At 33.8% G+C, this 24,479-nt stretch overlaps 1 protein-coding gene across 5 annotated transcripts; it reads left to right on the forward strand.

The window, feature by feature from the left end:
• The first annotated feature begins 432 nt into the window (after positions 1–432).
• LOC114825779 (replication protein A 70 kDa DNA-binding subunit B-like) lies at positions 433–16,921 on the forward strand. 5 transcript variants are annotated; one of them, XM_070825229.1, is made up of 17 exons: positions 433–996; positions 2,201–2,262; positions 2,965–3,042; positions 3,760–3,809; positions 6,638–6,731; positions 10,081–10,126; positions 11,649–11,701; positions 12,859–13,006; positions 13,723–13,996; positions 14,103–14,202; positions 14,287–14,411; positions 14,481–14,562; positions 14,646–14,778; positions 14,951–15,108; positions 15,640–16,089; positions 16,281–16,433; positions 16,524–16,921. In XM_070825229.1, exons 8-17 carry the CDS (start codon positions 12,863–12,865, stop codon positions 16,552–16,554), a joined length of 1,650 nt encoding a protein of 549 aa, XP_070681330.1. In that variant the 5' UTR covers positions 433–996; positions 2,201–2,262; positions 2,965–3,042; positions 3,760–3,809; positions 6,638–6,731; positions 10,081–10,126; positions 11,649–11,701; positions 12,859–12,862; the 3' UTR covers positions 16,555–16,921. The 5 variants fall into 5 exon arrangements, with proteins under 5 accessions (XP_070681330.1, XP_070681331.1, XP_070681328.1 ...); XM_070825230.1 differs by having other exon boundaries at positions 6,643–6,731; XM_070825227.1 differs by lacking the exon at positions 2,965–3,042.
• The last annotated feature ends 7,558 nt before the right edge of the window (positions 16,922–24,479 follow it).

Consider the following 24,479-nt stretch of genomic DNA (forward strand, 5'->3'; position numbering starts at 1 on the left):
TATTTTTTAGACCCTCAAAAAATCTTCGTTGGTAATGATCACTTTTTTTGTAGTCACCACATATAACTTAACGCAACTACAGGGAGGAAACCGAAAAGAAAAAAAAAATCACACATTTTAAAATTGTCGATGCACATACGTATCAATAAAGTACATTCTTTATTTATTTATTTATTTATTTTTAGTTTGAAGTTTGAATTCAAATCACATATGCCGCAAGCAACCGATACATTCACTGGAAACAAAAGGTTGAGATTTTTACCTTCCAGTTCAGCAACGACTACCAACACAACAACCCTAATTCAAATGTCAACCCCCTTCTTCAATAGAACAACTATGTTACACAAATGTATCAAATTAGAATCAAACTAATGAGATTGAAGCCAGAATTATCTATTCTAAAGTAGGGGGAGGGCAGGCACTATTCACGTTTGTTTTGATTTTGCTTTATTTACAACAATGCCAGCCGAATGTGGCTGGGTTGGGAGGTAATTCTCAAAAATTCAGAGGGTGATTTTGTCTTTTGAGGTCAATTCCTCCCCCCTCGATTTTGCTTTATTTACAACAAAACCGTGGGATTTGGGGCTGGGTTGGAACGTAGTTATTAAAAGTTAGGAGGGTAATTTTGTCCTGTGCATTTGAGACGGATTGGGGTGGGTTTGGGTTTGCTGTCATTCAGTGCAGGTTTCGGGGATGGCAGGCTATGCTTCCTCTGAGAGATGGATAGAGACAGACGGAGCGAGAGAGAGAGGGAGAGGAAGGAGTGGGGATCTCAGCACCATTGCTGCAGATCCTCGATTTCATGAGTGGGAGTGATGTTTAGAGATTTTTTTCCCACTTTTTGAGGGACGGATGGACAGGGAGAGAGATAGGGCAGAGAGCATGATGTGTGTTTTTTGGGGTTAACGGGTTACCCCACGGGGTTGGTGAGCAGAGGATGTCTGAGGGAGGTATGGGAGAGGAGAGGGTTTTCGGTTTTGTCCTCTGATTCAACAGGTAAAACACTGTTCAGAAATTATTGTTCATTGTTTGTTTCTCATTTGCTTTGTTAAAACTGTGATTGACATTTTTTTGTTTCAATAAAATTGTAATGGATGTTTATAGCCTGTTTAGTTGGGTGTTAGGAGGATAGGTCTGTTTAGTGCACTGTTTTGTACACTGTTAGAGTCAGGTTTGTGTCTTTTAAACTTAGGTGTTGCACTATGCTCATTTCTGTTTTCTTCGTGCTTTGCTGCTGTTTCCTTCTCAACAAGTCGAATTCAGGTTCCTTTTCTGCTTTTCATCCTTTGAATATCCCTCTGTTGCTGGGTTGTTTCTCCATGTTTTGTTGCTTCTCTATTTATGATAAGAGTGTTAGAAGGCTGTTTCATTTATTGTTTTGCTCTTCTGTTGCTAGGTAGTATAATTTTGAAACAAGGTTCTTCTCTGTGTTCAAATGCATCATTGTTTTTTGTTCTTCAGTTTCTTTTTCATCATTAGCTATCTTATGATGGTTGATGGTTTAATACCACTTGGGAATTCACATGCCACAACAATATTAATTTCCAAGGTCCCCTGTTTGCAGCTTTAGCACGGTAAAACTTTAGTCTGATTTAGTATTGTGCTTTAGAGTGAACTTTGAGTATTGACGTAGGTGCATGCAAGTAGTCAAACCACGTACAAAGTTTGGTGTTCACGTTCTTTGATTGTATTCCTAAATTTGTGTTGGATATGCAATTATATGTTTGAATATATGTAATCTTAGTGGTTAAGACGGGTTAACATGTAAATGTGAATGAGTAATAGCTTCTGCTCTTATGATCCAATCATGCAATTTATAGAGGATGTTTGTCATAGAATAGATCAAATTGAATAGGTTTGGTAGTGAAGGCAGATATAGGTGCTGAAGGAAGATGTTACTGATTCATCAGTGTGTGTTAAGCTCACCACAAACAGGAGTGAGAGGAATGCTCATAGCTTTGGACTTATTGAATTGTTTTCCTTTAGGTTTGAAAAGAGATGTAGTTGATGTGCTAATTTCTGTGTTTATTCTTGCTTTGCTGCTGTTTTCTTCTCAACAAGTCAAATTGAGGTTGCACTGTGCTCATTTCTGTGTTTCTTCATGCTTTGCTACTGTTTCTAATATGATTTAGCTAATGCAAAACCTTTATATTGATTCCCATTGACCTTTATTTCATATTGTTTCCCCCTTTAATTTTAGGTCAATGCAGCAAGAAGGGCAGGAGCTCATGGTGTAATTGTTGGATGCGCTTCGTGTAATACGTATGTGATATGATAATTTGGATTTTCTTTTTCCTTTTGGTAAATTGCTGCAAGAACTTTCAAATTTGGTTATACTGTACATAGTTCAGGTCTCTATCTTATGACCCTTATATTTTTGTTTCATTTTTGTGTATGCGTGTGCATGTAATTCTAGCCCTTCGAGTAAAACTAGAACTCATTCAGTGGAGTTTTAGTTTCTTATCAAAGAATCAAATGAAATCTTCATGTGAAAACAAGTGATTAAATAGAAGATGAAAACGTGAAAGAATAAAATTAGGGGTACCTGATTTCTGTGAAATTTGAGCAGAGTGTTTGCAGGTGGGAAGAATGAAACCACTTAGGTTGAGCTTTTCTGGTCTAAGAGTCTTATCCAAGAAAAGAACACATTTTCCCTCCACTGATATTTAGCTTACAACATCTCGCATCATGTAAGTCTATCTGCTGCCCTTGAACCAAATGCGTCTTGCATTGCCAAGGAAGAAATTTACTGGAAAGTGAAAAATCAAGACTTGAATGAAGACTAACTACTAGCTTTAATGATTCCACCGTATTAAATTGTCCCCAACATGTTGGGTTTTAAGATTCATGTTAACTTTAGTTTGGGTTCTTATATATATATATATGGAATTCTAATAGTCCTCTCTAGCAGTGTTAATTTGTGACTCCATAGTTGACTGACAACGGCTGTACATTTTTCAATAGACCATGGCATGCTTTGGGACATGTTGATTCTGTAGTTTATGGAGCACGAGTACATTTTGTCTGGCCGGATCCAATGTGGTTAGCGCAGATCTCCCTCCCTATTGTAGAAAATCCGTACTTAACAATGTCATTGTACCTTGAGTTAAAATAAAATTGTAGATTTGGATAATCACGTGGTAGAGATGGAAAAGGAATAAGGCAACGGAAAATAGACACATCAAAACATGCAGAACTTTAAACAAATTACTGTATATTAAAAACTATTGTCACTCCAATCGTGATACAACAACTAAAGGATCAGAGTGACGTCCAGAACTTTTAACATCCTGCTTTGCAAGATAAAGATGTGTACCTAACCTATGGTAGTTAAAACCGAATCAAGTAAATAATGTACAGGTAAAACAATGAAGCATAAAGGGGTAATTTTGTGAGTACCAGATGTTGCTCAGGATTATGCTGAATACGTACAGTGGGTAGAACCAAATTACCTGCAGAGCAAAAATAAATAAATGAAAATAAGCAAAAATGATATGTTCTGTGAATTCAGAAAATAATTGAATCCCTTCAGTAATTGGGGCATCTACAATGATATGTTCTGCTTTACATCCTTTGAATATCCCTTTATTGGTAGATTGTTTCTCCATGCTTTATTGCTTCTGTATTTGCGTGAGAAGGGTGTTAGAAGGCTTTTTTACTTATTGTTTTGCTCCTTTGTTGATGGATTGTTTTTGCAATTCTTGCTTCCTTATGTATTTGTCTGATAAATTTTTAATTTTTTTCTTGACATGTATGTAGATCAAACACAAGTCTTGACAATTGGTTGTAGGAAGCTCTCTGTACTCAAGGTAAACAATTTCAACTTTTTACTTCTAAACCGTAGCTCTTAGGGTTTATTCACCCATGTAATTTTCAGTCAAATGAAATAATTGGCACTACAAGCTTTTAAGTATGGAGGGATGTTTGATTATATGATGCAATGTGATGAACAATTTTGTTGTTTGAGCTTATATTGGAACTGAGTTTTTTTCTATTTAGTGTGCGTATCAATATTTGTCCATTTATGTCAGGGTTGAGATAACTAATCATCCATTTGGTCATTTTACCTTAGAATGGAACTAGGCTTTTTTTTTATTTTGTGCACGTGTCTGTATCTCTCTATTTATGCAAAGCTTGAGACAACTTAGCATGTATTTGTAACAAACCCCGTTCCAATTGAATGGTTGGTGTATTTGTTCCAAACGCCATTCGAATTGGATGATTGGTTTATTTGTTCTAAACCCCATTAGAATTGTATTTGCTTGGCTGGTCTATTAGTATAGGGATAGTTAGATTAGGGATTTTGTTTTGCCATTTTGTGATTGAGATCTAATTACAGGTTTTGTGTTGCAATTCTCTATGTTTTGCTGTCTGTCTTGTCTGTGTAGTTAGTTTGGATTGTTTTTAGATTCTTAAATAGTGCTGCTTAATATTGTTTGTAAGGTTATTTTCTTTATCAAACATTTTCCAAAAAAAAAAAAACTCTCCCAAATGACAAACTACAGGCTATTTATAGCACAATAAATACATACCTTTGTCTCTATTAAACATTTTTATCGGCTTCAGGTGATTAAAGCCATGTAGAAAGCAAATTTATAGGAAGCATCTCCATTGATTAGATTTAAATAAAATCATATGCATCTCCCTCAATCAAATGACACTTATTAAAGACCATGCTTAGAAAAGAAAGCAGCCAAATTTATCTTCCTATACAATGGGAGACCAAAACTTAGAAGCAACTGGTAAGTTTCTGATACTATTACATGCTTTGTCCATGACTACATCATCTTAGGATCGCATTAGATTATTATATGGTTAACTGGTAAGTTTCTGATGCTATTACATGCTTTGTCTCATGGAACCACATTGCGTTTTAGGTTCAGGGTGGAGTTATGACAAAATTAAGCATTACTACAAACAACGAAGGGGAAATATAAAATATCATGGAAAAAATTCTCAGCAGTTTTTTTAAAACAAACTTGAACTTGCAGTGCTGTACTACACCAAAACCAAAACAAATCTGCAGAAGTGTTTCACATTCTGCATTGGTAAAAGGGTTTAATTTGAATATCTTTTTCTTGAGTTGCTTTGCACAAGCCTCACAGTGCATGTTAACTTCGAGTTCTGCAGTTACCGCTCTATTAACCTGAAGCAAAAATAAACCCGCTTTATAAGTCCACTGTTTTAACAAATGTAATTTTCTTTTCCGGTGCTTTCCATTTCAGACAATGCGACTTTATGAACTTTTTATTTGATGTTAAGTTTGATCGACTTATGTTATTCATTTGGTTTTGGCTTTGTTTCTCTTTTTTTCTTCTCTTTGTGATCCTCTGATTATCCAGACATTTTCATACCTAAGATTTTATATTATCATCATTTTGTTCAAATGCACCATTTCCTTTTTTGTTTCCCTTCTCTCATCTTGCAAGCACTCATGATGTTCATTTCCTTTTAATTTTGGTTAATGCCGGTTTTGAAATTTTTGATGATCGTTTTCATATTTCTATAAATTTTGACAGAAAATACGATCTGAAAAAACACATTTGTCTCTAAGTATAAATTACATTAGTCTAATTATGGCTATGATAAAAAACCATGTGATCAACTATGGTTTGCTTATACTGCAATTTCAATTTGGGAATTGAATTTATTTACAGAATTATGATCCTTTTTAAAATTTAGAAAAGAACATGTTAAAAGACCAATTTTCTTTACAAGAACTTGAATAAAAAGTAGACCATGAGAGTAAACCAACCAACAACGATTATGGTGATTCAGTAATTTAAACGTGAACTAGCTTTGAGAGTCATACTCACCCATTGTCGGTTTTCCTTTCGAGCATATTTCCTATCCAAAGTTTCCCAAACTGTGTTCTCAAACAGCTGCATTGGCATGTATTTCCAACTTCTAATAGTCTTTGGTCCCCATACTTTCCAGAATTTGTTTTGGATCTTGATAATAGTTGCTATATTGCTTGGAATTGTCAATGATTTCAGTTCTTCGTTTTCTTTTCTCTGATAGATTATTGTTTTTCAATTTAAATTTTACTCTTTTCCAACTTAGAGTGTTTCATTGAATAAATGATACATATTTTTCTCAAAGTCATTTCATTGTTTGTTTTCCTTTGGAGGATTGTTGTGCTTCGGTTAGTACCATTCAGGTTTGTCCATTTGTCAATCATCACTGCTCATGTTTGTGAATGTGTGGCAAAGCATTGGTGATGCAATCTGTCTAGACAAAATAGAGATCGTCTTTTAAAGTTAAATATGCTCCACTTTCTGCAAAAAAAAAAAGGCAAAATAGTTAACCATCTGTTGGCAAAAACTAATTAGTGACATCTTGATCAACCTGCACAGATTGCTATCTGGCCACTAAGCATTATGTTTGGGGCATAGGGTGCATTTTCTATGGTATGGGGTATCCGGGAGAAACTGTTTCAAGATTAGGATTTTGTTTGTAAGATTTGCAGAGAGATGGGGGTGTTATAGTTTTTATGTTTAATGTTTTGAGACTCACCCTTTATTTGGTGCACTTTCACATATTGAGTCCGTTATACCATAACGATTTAAGTTACTCTTATTGTATCTGTTTGTTTGCACTTCGAATTCTTAATCACAGTCTCATTGCTTTTTTGTAGTTTAGATCGGGCTCGCATCATGGAATCATAATCTGCTCTTGCTGCTGCCTTTAATGAAGGGGTTCTGAGCCATTACATTTCAATCAAGCCTTTGGTATGTCCTGAACTCGAATACGTTGTTTCCCCATGCTTTCCATTTCAAACAATGTGATTTTGTAATTTTTAAAATGACTGTTTGGTTTTTTTTTTTTCGGCTTATATTATATGTTTGTTCTGTGCTTTGTTTCTCATTCGTGGTTATCTTTGTGACCTCTGATTGTCCAGAGGTCCGATAGTTCTTTCTTTTTTTTGGTTTAAATTTTGTCTATGCAATTTTGTTAACAACTGCAATTACTTTGGTTGGTCGATGTTTTCGTTAGGTTTTTCTGGTAGTCAATATCTCATCCTCCCTGAAGTGCTTTAATAAGTACTATTAACAACTGCAATCTCTCAACAAACTAGACATATTTCCAAAAAAAAAAATCACAACTTCCATATTTAAAATTTTGAAATTTTTAACTGTGTTATTCTAAAGACCTACAAGCTAAACATATTTTTCTAAAAATTATAAATATTAACGCTATATTTAATTTGTGATTCAGGGTAGATAAAATGGTGAAAGAGATTGATCGAAGCGAACAACAAATTTTAGGAGGAGTTTTGGTTAAAAATTTAAAGAAACTGATTGAGGCTCGAAACAATGAAAAGATTCGAGGAACAAAACAGATATATAGAGAAACTGCCCCAGGACCCAGTACAAAGAAAGCAGTGAAAATAGAAAAAAACAAGGATGGGTTTGCGTGTTTATGGTAAAGGTGGAAACCGAAACAAATTGGTGGTTCACATTATCCATTCACCTGAAAATCGTAGTAATTCGCCAAAAGAACAAGTTCCGTTGGATGAAGAAGTTTAACATTTTTTTTGGGGGTTTTTTGGTGGGATCTAGGCTAGCCCGCAGAACATATATTTTGCCATCTTAACTTTAAGGCCAATTTAAATGTTAAATGCATGTTGCTCCTATTTGTTAGGGAAACATAGCATGTTTTTCCAGTTATATCTTTTGTAATAAGCTTGGTTGAATATATGTAAAAGTGGAACTACTTATCTTACCGACACCGTTCACTCATATATTTTTTTTTTTCGTTCATGATTGTGTTGAATTTTTTTTCATGTTGCATGTGTTTAATTCATGTGGTTAAGATTCGTGCATTCAAGTCCCGTAGCAGATGATCCTATTGGTCTTTTTCTTTGCACGTCCAATCTCGCCTGTTATTACACTGTTACCTGAGTGTTCCAGCAGAACAAAACGGATTCCTGCACCTCCTTAAACTATGCATTAGAAGATTTTCACAACGACACTAAGAATAAATAGGACATGATTAGAACTTCTAAAAATTGAGTCTTTCAGATAATATATTCAACTTTATTCAATTCAATTTAAAATGTACAATCCCCGAATCTAAAAGATGGTGAGTGTATTTCTTTCATCATCATGAAAACTTCTTTTCCCCAAAAATTGTTCTGCTTCTGTAATTAAGGCGAAAGAGAAATAGAATTGCCACAAACACTGCTATGTCATCAGGTCTAAATCTTTAAGACATAATTACGTTGGTTTAGGAAAAGTTTAGGACAAAGTTAAGTCTTCGTTTTTCAAAAATCAGAAAGGTGACAATGGAGTAAGGGTGTAAGTGTTGCCCAGGATCAAGCAAAATGAGTGATACATTTAGCATTTACACACTAAAGTAGGCCAAAAGTGAAAACCGATTAGTAAAGATTATGATAATTCACTAATTTAAACATAAACCAGCTTTGAGAGTGATACTCACCCATTGTCGGTTTTCCTTGCGAGCGTATTTTCTACCCAAAGTTTCCCAAACTGTTCTCAAACGACTGCATCGACATATCTTTCCAACTTCTAATAGTCTCTGGTGCTAGAACATTTTCTAACTTCATTCTAAAAAAAATAGATTCTTAAGTAAAGACATCTAAAACCAGGTAAGTAAGCAGTTTAATGAGGACGAAATTCAAAAGTAGACCCAAATTGTTAGATATTCCTTGGGAGTAAGCATTGTTCGTTTTTAATCGCAAATGGTAGCTGAAATTATCTTATTTATTACCACCATTGATTTGAATTTGTAATACACAATGTTTAAATCATTTGATCGTCAGTCAGTTAAATTTAGGAGTAATTAGGTTTTCATCCCTATTTTTACTACTCTATTGATTAAAACCTTATTACTTTTCAATTTTTGATCAAGGTCCTTTGTATTAATAATATCATTAATTATTTCAATAATAAAATATTTTTTATTTCTAAATATATTCATTTAATATTAAAAATGTTACAATTAGTATATTTATATTTATGGCTATATTTTTTATCATATATTTTTATTTTTAGTTTGTACCCATTTTAATTTGCAACCCTTTTTTAATTTGTACCAATTTTCCTTTCAGTTTTAATTTGTACCCATATATTAATTTCTTTTTGTGTCCATATTTTTTAAAGTTTTATTTGTATTGTACCCATATTTTTTTATTTATTTGTACCCATTTTTATTTTTGCTAAATGTACCTATTTTGAAGAATGTACCCATGTTTTGATACAATAATTTTTTGGTTATTTTTTATGAATGTACCCATGTTTACACACACACACACAATAGTATATTTATATTTTAATATTTTTAATCCCACAAATTATGATTTTTTATTTAAAATCTCATTACTATAAACAACTATAAATTTTAATTTTTAATTTAAAAAATATAGTAACGTACATAGAAATAAATTATCAATTAATTTCAGGGACTTGGATCAAAAATTGAAAACCAACAAGGTTTCAGTCAAAGACTGTTCATAACTAGGGACCACATCCAAAGTCTCCCTTAAATTTAATACTGGTGGTTTGGTTGTGATCAAATTGATCCAATCTCAAAAAGTGTGACATGTGAGGTGATAACGGACTAACAGAGGAGAATAAGTTGATACATCTGTGTTTGATTTACAAATTTTGGCAAATTCTTGCCTTTTTTTTGGTTTCATGTTGACATATATCTGTCTTCTTAACCAAGTAGCGATAACTTGAGTTTCTAGAAGTTTTAATGAGTGGTTTATTGAATTGATTTGGACGTGTGGTTTATTCAATTCGAATTTGGATATGTGCTAATTTGAAGAACTTGACAAAATCTGAGGAACCTTATTCACTATTTGGCCATTACATAAAACATCAACATAATTTCCCTCGCTTTCGCTGATTCTCTGTGATTAAAGTCTAGAAAAATACAGTGAAAAAGATGCAACTTTTTTATGGGATTGACAATTTTCGGATTCAAAATATTCCTAAATTTTTTTTGTTTTGATTTTTTAGTGTCTTTGGTCATTTAGCTAAAATTTCATTAGCTTTCGTCTTTAAATTTGAAAGTCTTAGGGTTGCTAATGGATTTACTTTTTGCATATTTCAGAAATTTGGACCGCTGGAGGAAGAAGTTGGTTTCTTGATGTTTTGAGGTATATAATTATGTGCCATCATTTTTTTCAAAGCCTAATTAGTTTTCTACCTTTTTTTATTTATATTCGTGAAGCTTTCATGCTTGGATTTTAAATATATGATTAATTTTTGTTCATTTTAGCTTATATTGGAACTGAGTTTCTTTCTTTTTTATGTGCGTATCTGTTATCTATCCATTTATGCGAAGGTTGAGTAACTAAGCATTTATTTGGTGGTTTGAGCCTAGAATGGAATTGGGCTTCTTTCTATTTTGTGAACGTATCTGTATTTGTCTATTTATGTAAAGATTGAGAAAACTGAGTAGTGGGTGTATTAGTTCCAAACGACATTCAAATTGGATGATTGGTTTATTTGTTCTAAACCCCGTTACAATTGTATTTGCTTGGATGGGCTGTAGGTATAGGGATAGTTAGATTACGAATTTTGTTTTGGCATTTTGTGATTGGGATCTAATTCCAGGTTTTGTGTTCATGTCTCCATGTTGTTTTTGTTCTGTTTATGTGGTTGGTTTGGGATCTTATTGTCCAATGGTTGGACGGTTGGTTTGTTTTTTTTTTTTTTCTTTTAATTTTGTTTGTGTGATTCTGTTAGGGTTGAAGGTGCCTTGCTAACTCTCTTATTCTGGTTTAGGCCAGCATTGTAGCTTTTTTTATCAAACGTTGTTAGACATTTCATCTCTGTGATTCTGTTATTGGTTGGTTGGTGTTTTAATTGGGTTTTTTCGATAGTTAACTATTTCATCATTCCCGAATTACTTTAACATATGCTGTTCATAACTGCACTTTCTCAACAAATCAGATTTTTTTTTTTTTAATAAAAAAAACCCATGTCTTAGAAAATGAGTTGCCTTTTAACAACGCATGAATACATGTTAGATGAAATAGTTATACAGAGAAATTATCTACTCTATTTATTTCTACTAAGCAATATTTCTTTGCCGAGATTATGTCCAACTTTAGCATACTTGAAGCCGCTATGCTATGCCATCAGCTGCTTCTAATTTTCTAAACAGTTAATACTATCTTAAAATTGAAATTATGATTCCTTATAATTGAAATGCTAATGATTCGAACCTCATGACTGAATTATTATAGCTCTGTAAGACTTATACTAACATGAATAAAAGTTGCTGACATGCTTACCATGTTAACTCATATCCATTTGCTACTATTCTCCTGCTTATTTGAAGACGTTAAGAGTAGTGGAAGAAGATAAAGAGCTTGACTTAGTGATCCTGTTTCCTTTACATGAGGAAAGAAACATAATAAAAGTTAATCTTCCTATCAATTTCCAGTTCATTATAGCGTTGGCCGAGGCCTCTTGCAGTTTACTCAACATTTCACTTAGGCCTTAACCTTTGGTATTCTTCGTTGAACCAAATTAGTTCTATTGGATTCAAAATATATGTAATTTTTTTTTTTTTTTTGGTGTGTCTTTTTGGTCATTTGGCTAAAATTTCATTAGATTTGGTCTTTAAATTTGAAAGTATCTGAGTTGCTAATGGATTTACTTTGTTTGCAGATTTCATAAATTTGGATCGTTGGAGGAAGAAGTTGGTTCTATACCGTTTTGAGGTATACAATTATACGCCATCACTTTTATTCAAAGCTAATAAGCTATCTACCTTTTTTTATTTATATTTGTGAAGCTTTCATGTTTGGAATTTAAATATATAATTCAATTTTTGTCGTTTGAGCTTATGTTGGAACTAAGTTTCTTTCTATTTAGTTTGCATATATGTATCTGACCGTTTATGTCAAGATTGAGATAACTAAGCATCCATTTGGTCGTTTGAGCTTAGAATGGAACTTGCCTTCTTTCTATTTTGTGCATATGTCTGTATGTCTCTATTTATGAAAGCTTGAGATAATTGAGCATGTATTTGTACCAAACCCGTTCCAATTGAATGGTTGTTGTATTTGTTCCAAACACCATTCGAATTTGATGATTGGTATATTTGTTCTAAACCCCATTACAATTGTATTTGCTTGGATGGGCTGTTAGTACAGGGATAGTTAGATTAGGAATTTTGTTTTGCCATTTTGTGATTGGTATCTAATTACAGATTTTGTGTTGCATGTCTCCATGTTTGAGTGTATGTCCTGTCTGTGTAGTTAGTTTGGGCTGTTTTTAGATTCTTAAATAGAGTTGCTTAATATTGTTTATAAGGTTATTTTTATAACCGGAGGAGCAGGGGTACTGTAGCAACTGAACTTAGAGTTGTGAACATAACTGAATTGATAGGTAAGAAAAGTAGTGGGAGAACTTCCATGGGTAAGAATAAGATCGCCATTTTTTGCATCCTCTTAGCTCAATTTGGTAGTTAGATGTCCATTAAAGACACAGTCAAGGTTTAGATTCAATGTGTTTTGTGTAATTTTGTTTTTTAGTATTAAACAAGCAAGAAGCCACCTTTCAAGGACTGAAGCATATGTAAGAAAATATGTAAAACTGAAAACCATTTATAATTAAAAAAAAAAAGGACGGATTAACTAAAGAAAAGTTAAAAAAAATTATCTTCCCCATATATTACTCATGATTCCGACATGCCTTACGGTTATACAAAAAACATAGGTCATAAAGATGTTCTAAAACATTTACATGAAGATATAAATTTGCATTTTTATTTTGTCATTTTGTTTATTTTTCTAAACATGACTCCGCCGTTACTTTGATAAATCAGCTTATTAAGTTTTCAATTTAATTTGCTTCTCAATTTTTTTCTATCTAGATTCATGGAGATAATGTCGCTTCATTCTCTAAGACCATACCAGCCAGCAAACAAGCTCCAAATCAGGGTTTGCAGGATGTGGATCACAAAAACCATCGAAGATGATCCTCAGCCACAGAGTCTTGATTATGTGTTTGTTGATAAACAGGTGAGAATTTTTCATCTTTTTCGTTATCGTAAGATGCTTACGTTTTTTATGTATCCAAGTGTGCATGCTGTGTTCTTGGTACAACAAATTTTGTGGTCAAACATTCTCTAAAGTTTGGGAACTAATTGCTCTATGCAATTTGTTGCCGAATTATACATCACTTCCACATGATTAATGTTTGTGTGGTTAATTGTTCTATTGGATTCAATCATGGGCCTTGATATCAATTTTTAAACCGGGCCACTACATTCATGCAAATCCAAAAGAAATCAAAATTCCATCTTCTCCATATAATGCCATGTGATACAATAAATTTTGTTCTTAGAAAAACAAATTTTAGACTCTGTTGTTGACACTTTTGCTCTCTTTGCATTTCACTATAGAGATTATATTTAATTATGCTCAAACAAATTTTTTTACATATGTAAACAAAACTAAGTAGAGTCCATCAATTCTTCTTTTTCTTAATTTGTTTTGTTTCTTTTTTTTTTACCCACAAAAATATAATTCAAACTTTATTTATAAGTTTGCTTCAATTGCTATCATTTCGATTCATAAAGTAATCTTTACTGTTGTGGTGTATTTTATCTTAAATGCTGCCTCTGTGGCAAGAATTATGCTATCCTCACTGTTTTTTAGCTTCTTAAACCGCATGTGTTAAATGTTTTCCTGCACATTTAATAATCTATATTATTTTAATTTTCTCCTTCTAACAGGGAGATGCAGTTCACGCAACTGTGAATGCTCGAGACATTCAATTTTTTTTGGACCTTCTGAGAGTCGGCGATGCATACGAGATCACTAAAGTTCGTGTTGTTCACAACAGGACATCGAGCAAAGTTGTCCCTCATCCTACAGCGCTTGAATTAAATAGGAGAACCACATTCGTTCCAATTGACAAAACAAACCACGAGATCCCAAAGCAATGGTTCAATTTGATTGACCTTGATCAACTTCATAAGAGAATCAACAACGATGTTGAGCTTACAGGTAACAAATTTGGTTTTGCGTGTTGCACTAACATCTAAAATTATCATTATAATTTATTCATTGCCTTTGGTGCGCAATAATTTTCACCGCTAAATATTGTTCGTAGATGTGTTTGGTTATTTAACGGCTGTGCAGCCGATTGAAGACGTGACTGTCCAAAAGTCAAGAATTGCAAAGAAGAAGAATCTTAACTTGCAAGATATCAGGTCATTCCTATGCGTTAAGTTCAAATTACGCACATAAAACGTCATATTTATGACATAAAACATCACATTTTTTTAAACTTACAGGGGCGAAACAATTAGGATCACCTTATGGGGAGAAGCTGCAACAACTTTTGAGGACAGTGGAATAAAATCCCTTCCACCACCTATCTTCGCTGCTGTAACAAGCCTCAAAGTCAAAGAATACCAAGGTTGTACCTCAACATCCTTTATTTAGCTGCTTAAAGCTTCAATTGTTCATTCTTATGTTTTATATATAGGAAACCCTGTTCTTGGAAGCACTGGATCAACTATTTATATTTTCAATCCAGAGATTCCGCAGCTCACCCAATACAAACAAAAGTAAATTGACAACCTTCCTTCAATAACTTTGTTGTTTATATTTCTTCAATTTGTCTTTTTCAACCTAAACATACATGACACAGGTTTAAGGATCTGAGATCACCTGTTCAAATCTTGCGCACCTCAGCTGTAATGTATGCAGACCGTGCTGTTGGTCCTAATTTTGAGTCCAAAACAATTGAGGAGGTCCTTCTACTTGATCCTGCTTTACACAAAGTTAGTCTCTCATCACCTACTTATTAAGAAAAATCACATCTTTTTTAATAATAAATTTTAGAACTTCTTTCTTGGCTATCTCTTGCTTTCTACTTTATTCATTTATATTTCATGTTTACAAGACGATGAGTAAATGTATTTCATTATTTAAAATTGTGTGATTCCATAACAGAATGCAAGTTTTGCATGCAAAGCGACTGTCGTTAGATTTGATTTGACTAGAGGTTGGTGGTACAAGTCGTGCCCATTCTGCCATAAAGCTGTCAAAAAAACTTCCGGATCATTTCAGTGCAATGAACATGGTTTATTAAACAGGTTACCTGAACCATGGTAATCTCTTTTACACCTCTTTTACATATAACTGTTGTATTAAGCTGCTTAGTCATTTTTAAATTTCTTGCAATTATAAAATTTATGATTGATGATGTTTTTATGGTTATCATCTTTTTCACAACAAGAAGATTTAATGCATGACAAAGCTTCCTTTACATATGTCTTTGCACTTAATAAAGAGATTGGTATCCATGTGTTAAAAAGCTGGCTTTTTTTGCCTCTAATATACATATGAATGGAAGTGTCTTTTGTTGACCAAAGTTTTGGAATGCTCATGGACTTTCGTTCAAAGTTGTTTTTGTAAACAAAACGTCTTTGTATTTGGATCACAACTAATTGGTTAGATAGGGTAATTAGTCAGAAAGGTATTAGATTATTGAGAAATGAATGAGAAAGTTGCATCTTAACTGCAATGATGTGCTCATTGTGGCTACTTTTCTAATACGCAAACATATGGTTCCTGTGCTATTTTACTTCAAGAATGGTAGTGATAACTGCCTAACATGAAAATATCCAACTCTTCCTTAGGTTCAAAATCAATATTATAGTGGAAGATAGCACAAATCAACACAACTTCCTTATGTTAGGAAGGCATGCTGAAAAGATACTTCATGTTTCTTGCCACACTATGGTAATAGAAGATGGATATGACGATCCCTTTATCGTGCCACCGCCTCTAAAAAAATTGGAGGGAGAGACAAAAAGATTTTTGCTATCTTTTGGCAATCAAAACAGTGATTTTCGGAAGACGGACTTTATCATTTATGGATTGCTTCAAGATCAGCTGCCCTTGAACCCAGCGACTGCCTCTATTTACCCGCAAACGCCTCCTGCCACTACAGGAAAACAAATTATAAGTGAAGCGACTCCCGCCCCAGTGATGCCTTCCCTGCAATCAGATCGCCATCCCCAATTGGTTGCATCTCCCAAAACTTCAAAGAGGGCATTGTTCATTGATCAAGCAGACAAACCAGACAGGTTAAGTTTTCCTCTCAGTTATCATCTTATGTATAAATCTTCATAAATATGCTTGCTTATTTTGGGTGTACATATGTGTTATGTTGTTGATAAAAAACCGTTAGCCAATCTTTTTGCTTCAGTCTTTAACATTTTTTTTGCATACCTATCACAATTCTCTCTGACCTTATAAATTGTACCTTCATTCACAGCAAAAAAACTCGCACCGGGCAAACAGAGACAACCAATTCTGCTAGAATTGCCAGAGAATTCCACAAACTGGTTGTCCCTAAGATTGAGCCTGCCGATAAAGAACCGATAGCTGCACTCAAAACAAAGTCTCAAACCAAAAAAACCAAGGATAGGTAAATTACAATTTATTTTTCACATGCACACCTGCATAACATCTGTTATATCACTGTTTACTAAACTATGATTCCTGTTTTTTCTTATAGTACTGAAGATGTTCGCCCACTGAAAAAATGAATGACTACAGTCTTCGTTATGAATTGCTACAAAGTTGCTCTACAGTTTTTTGCCCTTAAAACATGTGCAGCTGAAAACTTAGTTGTGGAAACAACAACATAACATTTTTTTGGGTTTTTCGTAACTGCTTAAACAGGTGCCTAGGCTGCAGGGTATGTATTTTGTCACCTTAACTATAGGGGCAAAATATGTGTGGACTGCATCTTCCTTTTGTAACTAATGGACATAGGCATGCTGCATCTTTATTCCTTTGAACATTTGAGTTTCTTTTTTGTAACTACTTAAACAAGTGCCTAGATTGCAGAGCATGTATTTTGTCACCAAAACTGTAGAGGCAAAATATGTGGACTGCATCTTCCTTCTCTAACTTATGGAAACAAGCACACTACATCTTTGTTGCTTTGAACATATATGCTTGAAAGATAAGCTGCCAAAACAAAAACAACCTACTTTTTCACCTTTCACTCATCTATCCTTTTTATTTGTTCATGATTTTGTTAATTTTTTTTTTCAAGTTGCATGTGTCTAATCCGTGTACTTAAGATTCGTGCATTCAACTCTCGCAGCAACGCGCAGGCATTTTTACTAGTTTTAAACTAAAACAAAAAAATGAAATTGAACTAAACCATAACTCAATTGAAGCCTATGTTTAACTATTATTGAAATTAACAAAACCCTTCCTGATTTTGAAACCTAAAGGACGAAGGTAGTAATCGAAATATGTTATTTGAAATTAAACTAAAACCTGAATCACATTAATACAATCATTCATCAAACCCACTAATACAATCACACGAAAACCCCCAATCATTTATCAAAATTATATTCAACCATTTTTAGCATTTTCTCAAAAGATCAAACCTTCAATATCATAGCAACAATTACCAATTTTTTTTATCAAAACCCAGAAAAGTCAGTTTAGATTTTGTATGAAAAAGTAAGGCAATACATAAAAATTCAAACCAAGAATAGAGCAAGAGACTTGCAACTCTAAACCAACGTCTAAACTATAAATTGCTTACCTTCAGTAGAGGTGGAAACCAAACAGAGAGGGAGTTTGGGTTTCATGTTCTGACTTATAGACAAAGTTTGAGTGAACTGGTGGTGGTGGTGGTTACAATTTACAGAGAAGAGGGATGACGTTGGGAGGCAAGGGAAGTAGCCAATTTTTTCAAGGGATTTGTCGCACAAGAGTATCCCTACATTTTAGTTCTGGAAAGTTTTATGTAAGAATACGGTTTTAAAGATGACAAGCAAAACTCAATCATTTTTTATCAAGCAGCATGTTGCCTTGGAAGAGATTCATGGGTTGTTTGAGGTTGTTTTTTGAAGGCTAAAAGTAGTTTCAGACATTCAAATCCTAATGTTGTAATCATTTCGTATTTAATTTTTACTTTTACTTTATATGCTTGAGATATGATGACGATTATATGGAAAACGAGATGGACGAAGAAGATTTATGTGAGATAAAAGAACTAAGGAAGAAGGAATGAAAACAAATTCATAAAAGTGAAAACAATTAAAATAGTTTTGATTTTTTGTTTTCAATTTTGTCACTTTGCGTGTCTTTCCTTGTACATTCATCACATGTCTCCCACCATCCTTTATTCACTCTTCTTCATCCATCATTTTCCTTATGTATTTCCGTTCTAACACAATCACAAGACATAAAAATAAAAAATAAAATGGTTATATCAAATACTTGTTGGTCACAAAAACCCTTCACCATAAAATATTTCTCCATACACACTAAAAAGTGTTTATGCTGAAGCACTTTTCGAACTTTTTAAGTGATTTTCTATGAAACATACTTTTAACAAATTTTTATGTGCTAATAATAGACGTACTTATCAAAAAATGCTGATAACCAAAAGTGCTTCTTGCTAGTACTATTAGAGCAACTCCAGCGGATGCTGGTTGCTCGGGCGACAGGGGAGGAGAAAGGGCCTGAGGGCCGGTGGGAGCAGCTCCAGCGGGGAAGGGCCCGAGTGAGGGTGGGAGGCCGAGCGAAGGGGGGGTGGGAAGTCGACGGGCCTGTGGCCCGAGGGCTTTGTAATTGTTTATTTTTTTTTTGTGTCAGAGAGAGAGAGAGAGAGAGGGGGTTTTTTATTATTTAAACAAACAAAAAAAACTATTATTTTAATTGCTTATTGTCATGGGGAGGGTTGCAAGGGTGGAGATGTAAATGGCAATTACTGTTCATTAATGGTGGTTACTATTCATTTAAGGCAGTTACTGTTTAATAGGGTGGATTGAATAGTGGATTGCCAGGGGAAGGGCTCCATGGGTGGAATTGCTCTTAGCTGTCTCAGAAACCTTGATATCCATCCATCTTTGGTGTTACTTTAAAGTGTACCTCTTTATACTTGTAATAAGAACCTTAAAATATTTATAAAGGGTTACGCTAAAGTTATAATTTGCTATTAATGGATTGGCTAATCGAAGATCCAGTACAATATATGAAAGAAAGCCCTTGCTGCTTGTTTCCCAAAATCCCACATGTTACAAAAACAAAACCATCACGATCGAAACAGCTATAAAAATAGAGGAAAAGTAATGAAAATGACTTTAAAACTTTAAGTTTTAACGATAATGACAAAATAAAGGGTAAAATGAATAGTACCAGGATTGAATTTTTAGTGTAAAAATGTGGTTTTTTGTTAAAGTGAACTGTACCGTGGACTTTTCGTTAAAACTCCCTAAAAATAGAGGGAATGGAACATTTGGGATCCACACAGCCATGTGGTGAGCACAAAGTGAACTATCCACACATCCACATAGTTTGGAGGAGTTTCTCTTTACAGAGAAGCCTCTAAATATTAGTTTTCAAGAATTTAAAAATGGTCTTTACTTGCAACAAATGAAGCACTGAGTCTGAGTTCAATTCAGATAATTTGTAAAATTCAATACCAGCATCTCAAAGTAGTAATATAATGTCATGACAATACCGGTTTGGGATACTCCCATAACCTCGTGTATGGAAGTCACCATTTTATAAGGAACCAATTCAGGTGAAATTTTACAAACAAATGATTTTGGTCTTCCTCATCAATGCCACATATAGGACAAAGCTTGTCAATGTTGAGCAAATTTACTTAAACGAACCCTAGTTTGCAATTTTTCGTGAATAAAGAGCCACACAAAAATCTTTAGCTTTGGCGGAATCATCAAATTCCATAGTTTTTTTAGCAAATTTTGTCTCTTCACTTCTCAAAGACAATGTAACTTTTCCAATGCCACCCCCATTTCTCTATCTCAGCATTTGGAGGGGAGAGAAATGTTGAGCAAATTTTATTTCTCCCCTGCAAATGCTGAGATAAAGAAATAAGGGTGGCGTTGAAAAAGGTACTTTGTCTTTGGCGGAATCATCAAATCCACTCAGCTTCGAAGCTTAATACAATTTACAAGTCCTTTTTCTATTGTACCTTTTTATGGGACAAGTTCCATCAGATACGTTTTAGGGGAATTCTTTTAACCGATAGTCCACCGACCCCATCCAAAAGCAACATAGGCATGTAGGAACACCGTCTTGGATCCTGGGTAGGGCATGATTGCAATATAGTACAAGTTGGGGGTGGATTTAATGACGTGTCCATGTCCAGCTGCTTAGATTAACTTGGAGGGCATGGAACATGATGCCAGCTTATTTAAATGGAATAGGATTTTCAAATCTTTTTACTCTTCTTCCTTCTTTTCTTTTCTATTTGAACGGTTACAACTAAATTACGTTAACATTTTATATTAATTTTTTATAGAAAAAGAAAGGCAAAATAGATAATGTGAGAGGAGGGGATGAATAGAAATAGAAAGATGAGGCTAGAGAATTCTAATCTTATTTAAATATAAGGGGCTAACAAGACGTGTGAACGTTGTCTTCTTTTGTATCAGATTCACTTGGAGATGGTGATTGATAACTGAGAAATTTATTTTCTTCTTACATTTCTATAATGGACAAAACATCGATCCATTGAATCTTGAGGATCAAATGTAATTCAAAATATAGTGTTCTTGGTATCTGTATGTTGTGCCACGGTTTATAATCAACTCACTCATTATGTAAGTTTAAAATTTTTCTTCAGTAGTCGGAGTAGTTAAGAAATTAAACCGTGAAAATTGATTTCGAGATTAACCTTAAGATATTGAAAGGTAAAAATTATTTAAAAAGTTAGTTTCTTAGTAGGCTAGATTACCAAAGATATACCCCGTAAATTTTGCCTAAATTTGCATCATGTTTTCCATATTCTTCTTGGTTATATGCGTTGAGATTGATAACGGTTGTTCTCAAGTTTATAATTTAGGTTTTGGTGGTTTTGGAGAAATTTTTCCAAATGCTAAACATTCAAGTGGTACTCCACATGTCATTATACAAATAGAAGAAATGATATATTTTTCTATGTTCCCTCTACTTGTATATTATGACACGTAGAATATCCGCTTAATATCGGACACTTTAAAAAATTTCTCGTGATTTTGGGTTGCTTGGACTAGACTAGTAGTTAAGATTAATTTTGGTTTTACAGTCTATTTAGCTATTTCTCCTGCTTTTTTACCATTTTTTTGGTCAAACTTTTAGATACAATCCTGTAACCCATTAACAAATCAACATACAATATTTTCCTCAATTTAATTATGTGTGCAATTCCATAGATGTGAGGTCTTATACAAAAGACCTCAATTTAATTAGTAGTAAAACCATTTATTATAATGGAAATATAATTTTATGAGGTTTTTTGTTACATTCCACATCATCTAGGGATGTGGATCCTACAAGCCTTATATGTATATTCTCATCTCTACCTAGCACGAGACTTTTTGAGAGCTCACTAGCTTCGGGTTCCATCGGAACTCTGAAGTTAAGCGAGTTCACGCGAGAGCATTCCTAGGATGGGTGACCCATTGGGAAGTTCTCGTGTGAGTTCCCAGAAACAAAACCGTGAGGACGTGGTCGGGGCCCAAAGCGGACAATTTCGTACTACAATAGAGTCAAGCCCGGGATATGGTAGGGGCCCGGACCGGGATGTGACATTTATGATGCGAGACAAGCTTCAACAATTTTTTCCTTTTAAGCATGTTTATGTGATGTTGGGTATATCTATTGAAGTTATTTCTTTGGATAAAAATATTGTTTGGGTTTATTGAGTAAATGGAGTTAGCATAATACATGTTAAAGAAGTTAACTAAATCATAAGTAAAAACAAGTGGTGTGTTTTAACTTCGTCTACCACTCATTTTGTCACATAACAAAGAACCTAAGTCCTTCTCAAGGTTTATTCTTTCCATAAATGAGTAATAAAGAAAAGAAGGAAAAAAGTGTTGTTCCCTAGTGGCAGTGGGCAATGGGCAATGGGCAATGGGCAATATTGGCCAATGGCCAAGAGAGAAGGCAGATAAAAAGGGGTTGGAAAGACCAAAATAATTGTTATCTTTAAGGCTTTTTAGTCAAAATGATCTCATAGATTAACATAGATCCTCACTTTAATCCTTATAATTTGAAATCAATAGAAGTGGTTCATGAGTTTGTCCATCATCAATCATTTTGGTCATTTTGTGAAAAATTATATTAAATAATGACCAATCACAAAATACCCTAAATTTAATAAACAATAGACCAAAATAATTTGACAAAAATTGAAGGTATTTTTGTCATTTAACCTTAATTAATGGATATTTTTCACGGAATGACCAAAATGATTAATGGTGGATAAACTCAATGACCACTTCTATCGATTTCAAATCTCAGTGACCAAAATGAGGAATTATGTCAATCTCGAAAACCATGTAGACTAAAAAGCGTACCTTTTATGGTAAAAAAATTCAAAATGTAAGATTATGCATGACATGTATTATCATAAATGAAGAGCACGTTGCATGGAAAGTGGGGCACAAACAGAGGTGTGATTTATTCATTTTGGGTTGAGGGGGCACTGAGCTTTTTGGATCAAGTAATGCAGTTTGGGTTTGTATCCTCCAATAATATATATTAACTTTCACATGACACTTTTGCACCAATCTACATGATGCTGCTAGCCTTAGCCTGCCATAAATTGCACTATAAGATACCAATAACACTTCTTGGAATGATGTTTTTGCCTTCATTTCAAGCAAGCCTTTGCATTACTTAGTACTAATCGCATTTGAGAGTGTCTATCTCTTTTTCTTTACGAGCAAATACTAGTATGACATGTATAAATAAATTAGGCCTGCTCTGTGTGCGACCGCATAGGGTCACGGTTTTTAGGGGCCCCTGAATTTTAATAACCTTTGTAAGGTACTACATATAGAAAAAGCGTGAACATAATTGACAATGTTGTTTTAGCGGGGTTGTCAAGTGCCGATACTTCCAATTTATTGTATTCTTTTAACAGAGTTGTCAAGCGCTAGTACTTCCATTTTTTTTTTTTCATATTAGCCATGTGCGGGGTAACCATTTTGAGCCTTTTTTGAGCTATATTATTATTTTTTAAATATTTGTAGCTTAATTTCTTTCATTATAAAAGATAACTTTTGGTAATAAATCTTTAATTAGGAATATTCATAATAAATTAAACTCCTTAAAACTCAGAAGATATAATCTTTAAAAAGCTTCCTTATATGCCTCCGTTTAATCGAATACATGTCATTCATTTATTCTTTTGGTCATTGTTTAAAGGTCATCTAATTTTCATTCTCTTTAAAAATCATTTAGTCATCCAAAAATTAAAAAGGAAATTTGTCACATCCTGGCTCAGGCTCCCACGACATCTCGAGCTCGACTCATATTGTCCGTTTTGGGCCCCGACCACACCCTCACAGTTTTGTTTATGGGAACTCACACGATAACTTCCCATTGGGTCACCCATCATGGGATTGCTCTCGTGTGAACTCGCTTAACTTTGAAGTTCCGACGGAACCCAAACCCAGTGAGTTCCCAAAAGGCCTTGTGCTAGGTAGATATGAGAATATACATATAAGGCTTACAAGATCATCACTCCTGGGCGATGTGGGATCTTTCAAAATTATTATACAACTTTGCTCACACCACTAAAGTGCCTCTCAATGATTATTGTTATATTAATTTGCTATAATTGATTTAAGGAACGAATTTCGAATTTTAAATAATCTAACGGCAATCAACCGGGGTGGGGGTTAGAATCTTCCTAACGATTTATTATAAGATGCTATAAATATCATTACCAAAGATTTGTTTAACTAGTTGATAATAAAAAGCATGAGTGTTTCTGATTATGATATTCATACGGTAATATGATAGATACATAGCCACCACACCATGCTTCATTTTTATTTATTTTCTTTTGCGTTTATATCTATTTATACATAAGAAAACATAGCAACCAAAATTTAGACCATGTAAAGGCCTTCATTTGAGTCTTGCACAGAGCCTTCAAAATCTTAGAACTGGCCTTGACATAAACAACTCGTTATAAACATGAAAGAAAAAGATTATGCACGTGTATGGAATTGTAACTTGTGTCTTAAAAGAAATGTGTTCTTTTAAGTAAGAGCAAAGTATTGTTCATACAATATAACACAAAAATGAAAATGATAACCCCTGATAAAGCTGAAATATGTACATATATATATTGAGATGCAGTTGTTTGTGCCTATTTCACTTCTGACGTGATGCAGGAAAGTCCCTCTCGCACGATCACGATAGAGAGGCTTCTTTGCCAGATCAATATGGCATTGCATAACATAGTGTTGAACAATCACGCATGACGATCACAATGTGGTTATCATGGAATTGTAAGCTCACCTACCACATGACACATAATGGAAAATTTAAAGAAATATGTAAAGACTAGTTTGAAATACAAATTACAATCATTATGTATTTATTTGGCGCAGCATAATTATGAATTCATAAAAAATACTTAAAGTGTTGGACACTTGTAATCGCATTATAGGAAAGTATTTTAATTTAGAGA

Source organism: Malus domestica, chromosome 07 (genome assembly GCF_042453785.1).
Source record: "Malus domestica chromosome 07, GDT2T_hap1".
Taxonomy (NCBI): Eukaryota; Viridiplantae; Streptophyta; class Magnoliopsida; order Rosales; family Rosaceae; genus Malus; species Malus domestica.

What these genes read in the sequence shown, in the direction of transcription:
- LOC114825779 (XM_070825229.1), top strand. Translation starts at nt 12,863, where the DNA reads ATGGAGATAATGTCGCTTCATTCTCTAAGACCATACCAGCCAGCAAAC. An exon ending in CAAAGTCAAAGAATACCAAG is followed by an intron (nt 14,412 to 14,480) that starts GTTGTACCTCAA and finishes TTTTATATATAG; the next exon opens with GAAACCCTGTTCTTGGAAGC. An exon ending in ACCAAAAAAACCAAGGATAG is followed by an intron (nt 16,434 to 16,523) that starts GTAAATTACAAT and finishes TTTTTCTTATAG; the next exon opens with TACTGAAGATGTTCGCCCAC.